The sequence below is a fragment of the Pieris napi genome, chromosome 3, assembly GCF_905475465.1.
Source record: "Pieris napi chromosome 3, ilPieNapi1.2, whole genome shotgun sequence".
Lineage (NCBI taxonomy): Eukaryota > Metazoa > Arthropoda > Insecta > Lepidoptera > Pieridae > Pieris > Pieris napi.
The window spans coordinates 10,326,105-10,333,130 of record NC_062236.1 but is presented as its reverse complement, the minus strand read 5'-3'; the positions used below and the strand labels follow the sequence as shown (position 1 = coordinate 10,333,130).

The 7,026-nt window shown below is 35.4% G+C and overlaps 1 protein-coding gene across 2 annotated transcripts; it reads right to left on the bottom strand.

The window, feature by feature from the left end:
- Positions 1-4,047: 4,047 nt before the first annotated feature.
- LOC125063122 lies at positions 4,048-6,162 on the bottom strand. 2 transcript variants are annotated; one of them, XM_047669351.1, is made up of 4 exons: positions 5,971-6,162; positions 5,379-5,519; positions 5,016-5,180; positions 4,048-4,422 (listed from the first exon to the last, which is right to left on the bottom strand). In XM_047669351.1, exons 1-4 carry the CDS (start codon positions 6,055-6,057, stop codon positions 4,135-4,137), a joined length of 681 nt encoding a protein of 226 aa, XP_047525307.1. In that variant the 5' UTR covers positions 6,058-6,162; the 3' UTR covers positions 4,048-4,134. The 2 variants fall into 2 exon arrangements, with proteins under 2 accessions (XP_047525307.1, XP_047525306.1); XM_047669350.1 differs by having other exon boundaries at positions 5,016-5,225; positions 5,971-6,155.
- Positions 6,163-7,026: the final 864 nt, after the last annotated feature.

Genomic DNA, 7,026 nt, shown 5'->3' with positions numbered 1-7,026 from the left:
CCAGTATTTCTGGCGAAAAAAAATCTTAAGTCTACTTCAAAACATGAATTATTATGTACTCCAAAATTTAAAAAAAAAGGGTGCGTGTACTTATGTACGCGCGTAAGAAGTTATACTTCTTTGGCTTTCTTTATTTTTTTAAATAATAAATATTTAACGTTAATAATTTAATAATATTTAGTATATTATTCAATTATTTTCATTCAATTTAATAACTAGGTATGTTTCATAACCTTTTAACTAAGTAACAATAGGTCTTTGTGAAAAACCATTGCTAAATTTCTTTGAAAAAATAATTAAAACTCCTTTATTTGTTTAAAAGGTACTACAAAGGTCATTATGGTCATTCAAAATTCTTGGCATAGCTGCTAACTTCACGCATATTCTTTTTCTTTTTACTTGTAGATTGTCTTATTCCCATCTCGCTCAAGCACGCTCGGCGCCCGGCTGGTTTAAAAAGAATTCGTTAGTGGGCAACTTCATACTGATAATTGTGTGTCACGGTGCGCGCGCATTGTAAAATTTCACTCTCATAAATTTTTCAACGCGCCTAAAGAAGTATAACTTCAAAAATCAGATAATTTTTCCCTGCTTAAAAAATTAACGAACAACACCAAAATACCGTAACTGGTTTCCCCCCTTAATAGGTGTAAAAAAAGTCGGTATTAAATACCTTCTGTGCCTGACGCACACCGTCAACTTTTCGGGTTTCCTCATGATGCTTTCCTTCACCGTACGAGCTACTATTAAATGCGCACATAGGTCAATTGATGCACAGCCGGGGGTCGAACCTCAGGGAAGAGTCGCACGGTAAAAAACAAAACTTAAAACAGTAGTTTATGCATAAATAATTGATTAGATTAAAGTGAATCGTACGAAGAATTGTATTTGCGTTTACTGCCATCTATCGAAGATAACTGTATACTTGACAAGTACAAGGCTAATGTCCAGAGATGGCGCTCAATGTTGCCTTCGTGCTACGAAGATTACAAGAGTTCTACATTGTTTTATACTTCGTTACATACCTATATATGAGCATCGAGATTCATCTTTCTCTTGTACTTGCACTTACACTTGCTAGACAAGTATTATAATTTTGGATAGTGAAGGAAATATAAGTATGTGTAATTCAGATCGCAAGTTTATAAAGTCTAAATTCTGGTAGATGGTAATGCATGGTACTTTCATCTGAAAATCTCTAATTGGTATTGTTTTTTAACCAATTTTCTTACAGCTCACTTGCAATGGCAACATTAAAACTTGTGCCACCCTTCTAAGTAGACGATTTTTGTTCTTGTCCTTAATGTAAAAAGAAAACGCGAAACTTTCGGGGCGCGGCGAGTTTTAAATTTTTTCTCCCCTAATGCGCTTATTACGAGTTGAAGGAAGCACAATTTCCCAAAGATTTCTTAGTTCACATATAAATTTATTTGAATAGTGTTTCGGAAAGTAAATATTTTATTATTTGAATGTTGTTTCTAGATATCTATTGTAGTAGCTAAGATATCTAAGTCGCTAGTCGTTAATTTCTTTTGTAATCAAATATTTGGGATCAACACGTGATCAGCCCTCTGTGCTTTTCAATTTAATGCCCGTGCACCATTATGACGTAGCAGCTCATGTAGACCGTAAAATTTCTAAATTGAGGATATTATATTTTTATTTTATATTCCATGGATACCCATTGGTATACCCATTCTAGAGTTTGTTAAATCTTCTAAGTTAAGTGTAACTTTTCGCAATAGTTACTAACTAAATATATGTAGCAGACCACAAAAGATCAATGACCACATTCATATCCTAACATAAAGTCATTAGCAAAACCAAATAACAGTATTTGAGAAGCACTGTCGACCAACAAAGCTTTTGACGCGAAGGCGGCCGCGAGGTCGCCGGATGGCGCGATTTACATTTTTATTCCTTTATTTACGGCTATTTCCCTCCTTACACGGATGCTGTTTTAAAAAGTATTTTAAAAGGAAAAGTTTATATACCTCTTGGTATAGACCGACTTCTAATTGGAAATACAGAAATGGTATCAAGTGTAATCTTTGTTTTATAGCTTCGAAGCTAAGACATGGAAGACCAAAGCTCTTATATTCGATACCCTATTGGGTCGTAATATATTGGAAGTAAACGTTTTTTATCAAGGATACCTAATAATCGTGAAATCTCTAAGGTTTATTCGTAGTCAACCAAACGAAAGCTTACCTACAGGTACACTGCGTCCGGCAAAGCTCTATTGTCGATGAAAAGACACACGAGGTTTGTCTTGTGAGTCGAGTCCCACATACCCCTGTCGCGAACGCATTTCCACCTTGATTAAAAAAAGCAATGGCTATCTGTGAATTTGTGGTTGCAAGTTGTGCTGGATTCTTCACGAAGCGTTCCTACCGTGTGGCAATACATAGGCCACGGTATCAACCTCCTTTATAAACTAGTAGAAAAATTATATTTGACGGTGGATGACACAACACTATTTTAAGTTTATTTTTTTTTTTTAAATTAAATTCGTCTTAGGGCATGCTTATGAATGTCAAAAACGTTTACAAAATTCGCGAAAGAGCAAGACTACGCCAATTTATTGATGGAAGTCAACAATGACTAATCTGTCTTCCATAAGCGTCTGATTGGTAAGAGAGCCAGCCGGAGTTCCTTTTTTTTTAAATATTATGGCAATAGTTTTAACTTTATGCCAGTTTCAAGTAAAAAGATGTTCCTTTAAGAGACTTGTGCAGGCGGAAGTTTTATTTGACATAAACTGTGCTTATAAAAAATAAATACCAAAGAGGGATCCCTTCGTAATTGACGTTTTATTTGTTTGTCAATTAAAGTGAAGAGCCTCGGGCGTAACAACTGCTCACAAGGAAAACAAACAAATTATTTGTATTGCACAGATGTGATTGTGGTTCACTTAGTTTTATTACGTTTACTAGGCTAATTAATACATAAGTAATCATTGTATATATACGTTTCGCTTTGTTAATTAATGAGAATAAATTTTATAAGTATTTCATTGTTTAAATCTTTGTATTCGTAGAAATAAAATATATCTAACTGACTTACTCAGAGTCTTTCATTAATAATTATAATAACACAGTTATTTAAAAAAAATACAAAATTAGTTTACCGGTCAAATACTTACCGTATGTAAGAATTTAAATTTAACTACCAATGATATTTCATCAAGCTAAATAGAATAGTGACTTCTCTGTATTTTTTTTAAACTTTTGATTGTTTTAAAGGTACCTAAAGTTATTTGAAACTTACGTGGCATATGACCGTTGTTAAATAAATTAAAATATATCTACCATTTAAATTTGATAACTATAAAATGATGATTTTTCAATTCCTACAATAATAAATCATGAAATATTACGTATTAATTTAAAACAAATGCGAGCAGATTGCCGCGAAATTATTCACAAAGCACGGCCGGTTGGGACTTGATGATATTGTATTAGGTGATCACATACGAATGCGATTTTAATGGATCCCTTCCTTTGTAACTCCATAAAACCTAACCTCCTTCGTAAGAGAACACAATTTTCCCGCGCGTTCCGTTTGACGTTTACGTCATTTCGGGCCAACGTATGGCAACCCCAATCTAAATTAAAATCTAAAACCTTGTAAACAAGGCAAGTGCTCACTTTTTCGGGGATTTTAACCCTCGGAATTAACGAGATATAGAGGGGGTCGAGCCGCGGTTTTGTCTCCTCTTGATACGTTCGGGGTGACGTCACCTAACTTTATTATGCTATTGTTGCTTCTAACTTGATAATTGCTTTTATAAAGTGAAGTTGTGGTTATTAGTATTTAAGTAATTTATGTTAAATTGTCAGTCAATTGCGACATTCTGAACATATATATTCTCTGTATAGATTATTATTTATCTTAATACGATTAGCAATTGGGTAGGTATGCGGTTCGCATGGCATTCAGAGCCGAGACTTAGCGCTAAGTATTACTCCCGTATGTCAAACGTATTAGAACTTGACATTCGGACAATAGGCTCTGAATCTTACCAGAGAGAGTGAAAGGCCAGTACCAAAATGCACATAAATTTTATATTAAATTAAATTAAACCTCAAAATAATGTAGCAAGGTATCAAAATAAATTATAAAAAATGTAAACTATTGCCGATGTACTGCATGTCTCAAGGAATCATTTGACAAAGGGGGAGACTTGATGACTATGGAGCTGATAGGTGTCGCTCTTGGGAGCTGGGGTTCCTTCCTATGCCGGAGTGACGTCAGAGAGCCTTGTCTCTGGGGCTTGTTCGTAACACGGTGCTCGGGCAGTCTCTGCTCCATCATTCTGTGGTCTATTCGATGATCGACGCCGCGGCCTTTCTGAAGCTCTGCGAGATTGCTTGCAAGTTCCAGCGCAGCTTCGCCATATAGTATCTGCCCGCGCTGAACCTATGCAATAAAAATCATCTATATTGCCTTAATTTTTTTAGTTCAAATTATCTTTGACATGCAAATCACCTCGATGCTGGGTAGATAGATACGTGTTGAAGTAATAGATTTGCCTGAAACTGCTGCGATAAGGGTTGCGTGTTGTTCCCACGAGAATGAAAGTGCGTGCTCCTATTTCACCATGCCTCCTCTCGTCTTTGTTTTTAATTTATTTTATTATGATTAATTAATTATTGATTACTTAAGATGTCATGTGGAACATGGTGTAATGGTTGCATCTCCTTACAAACATCGTGTAAAACAAAAAACTTGGCGATTAAAAAGAGTGGCGGAGAGTTAATTGCCAGTGTTTCTCTTCCGTTCTACGCCCTTGATTTGAGTACTGGCAGTAAATGTAAAATTAGAGCATTTAATATATATGTACTTCTTTTTTTATGTTCATTATTGTAAATTGTGTTACCTATATTAATATATGATTATAACTCTTGACTTTTGATTTGTAGAATAAGTTGCCAAATTATCAATAAAAAAGACTATAAAATGTTTATCTTCAACATTATCTTAAACTAAATTAACAACTACCTACAAATTACCTCGTTATTAAGTTCAGCACGTCGACGCGAGACCCATTCAATCTGCTCCTGGATTTTCTTGCACTCCTTTTCGTTACTATTAAGATCTTGCTTCAGCATATTCATGATCTCCCGATATTTTACCTTCACGTCGTTGTCCAGCGCGTGGAGGTTCTCGATCTCGTTCTGGGTTTCACGGATTTTGTACTTAGAAAGGCGAAGACGACCTTCCTAAACATTATGTGTGCTCAAATTTCTAAGCCAAGTTATTTACGAATAATTGAGTACATATTTGGATATTTCTAGTTCATGATATAAGGATTTACGTATTGTTTTTAATTAGAGTACCTAATATAAATTCAGTAAATTTGTTAAGTATAGTACCTTATCAGCTAATTTTCGAGTGAGTACATCAAGGTGTTCGTCAAGGCTGTCCTTTTGTTCCACTTCAATTCCTTGCACTACGTTGTTATGGGGACAAAGCCGGTGAACCAGTTGTACTGGAGTGTAGGAAGGAGCCTCCACCTAAAGATATACGCATTAGAATATTGGCATTTGTTCGAATATTATCGTGCGGAAATCAACAACTTCAATATAAATCGTTGGAATTTTCAGATTATCAGATATTTCTTTAATTACTTTAATTTTTTTAGAATATTTAGGTGAAAATTTAGCAAAATAAAAATTGTGGGATTTATTATATATTTCTATTACTTTATTATACTTCTTATTAAAGTCGTATTCCTTTTTTTATTACTAAATGCATACATACTACTATATTCTATATTACCATTTTACACGTAATTTTAGGTCTAGCTTGATATTGTACCGTATTTTGATATCTTCTCTAATACCGTATTAAAGAAGATATCATAGGTATAGTTATTTTATCCTTCTCGATGGAGGTGATAACTACTGATTCCATTAAAGCTTTTAGCTTAAAGCATAATATAAGGTTGTCTGTAAGTTTAGGTACCTTAGGGGTCCTCCATCTCCATTGAAATAGCATAAGCAATGCTATGATAGTCACCGCCAGCCCCGCAGCAATAATCGTTTCGTTCATTATGTTTAAACATTGCGGATAAATTGCTTGTAGCTAAATAAAACCATTTTACTATTTTTTTCATTGACAGTGACATTCATAACGGTAAAAAAATTTATGTGACGTCTTTTATATACAAGAAGTTTGTTTATCATTAATTTATTTAAGATATAATATGTATATACCAATGGCGCTACAACCTTTTAGAAAGGCCTGTATCAGTTCCATGATTATTTCTAATAGGCAAGTAGGTGATCGACGTGCCTAATACGTCGACTTTTTGGGTCAAAGGCATGCGGATTTCCTCACAATGTTTTCCTTCACTATACGACCGAGTGTTGGTATTGGTATTTGTTGTGGACTCAGTTTCTGCACTTAGACTATCACTAGGTCGTGTTGTGTGTAAAGTCCTGGCTAACTAAGCCAGCCTAGCTCCTTCCAGAAGCACGGTGGTCTCCTGGGCACTTCGCAGGCTTCACGGAGCGACCTCACTGCTCCGAGGATTTCTGTACGTTGGATAGCCACAGCCACGCATTCCAGGAGTACGTGGGTGACTGATTCCTCTGGGATCATCTGCACAAGGGGCTGTCGGTCGCGCCTAGGACAAAAAAATATTTATAAAGGAGACAGTAGCTATCATTGGATAGGCACAATTAGAGGCGGTTTGTAAAACGTTATCAAAACTTATGAGAAAAAAATATTAATCGAGGAATTAAATTCTTTCATTACAATTCTATTTATTTCCAAACACTTCATAACTTTCTGATTAAAATTTTAAGTTCACTAGGATTAAGAAACAATTTTTGAGATTCGTTAGGCTTAGAAGTCCCTTTGACATTTACGAGTTGCTGGCAGAACTATTTTGGACTGTCTGCTGCCCGCGTTTCGCGTCCATCGGTGATGTTGGAGTTCTGTAGATTTTTGGCGAATTCAGGTTCGCATTTGCTAGAAGGGCAAGGGAAGGAGCGGATACAGAGCAGCCGGCATCAT

Excerpts from the sequence above, each read along its gene's own strand:
- LOC125063122 (XM_047669350.1), bottom strand. The coding sequence starts at position 6,057 with ATGAACGAAACGATTATTGCTGCGGGGCTGGCGGTGACTATCATAGCA. Across the intron at positions 5,520-5,970 it reads GGAGATGGAGGACCCCTAAG|GTGGAGGCTCCTTCCTACAC; the intron begins GTACCTAAACTT and ends GTATATCTTTAG. Across the intron at positions 5,226-5,378 it reads CTCGAAAATTAGCTGATAAG|GAAGGTCGTCTTCGCCTTTC; the intron begins GTACTATACTTA and ends CATAATGTTTAG.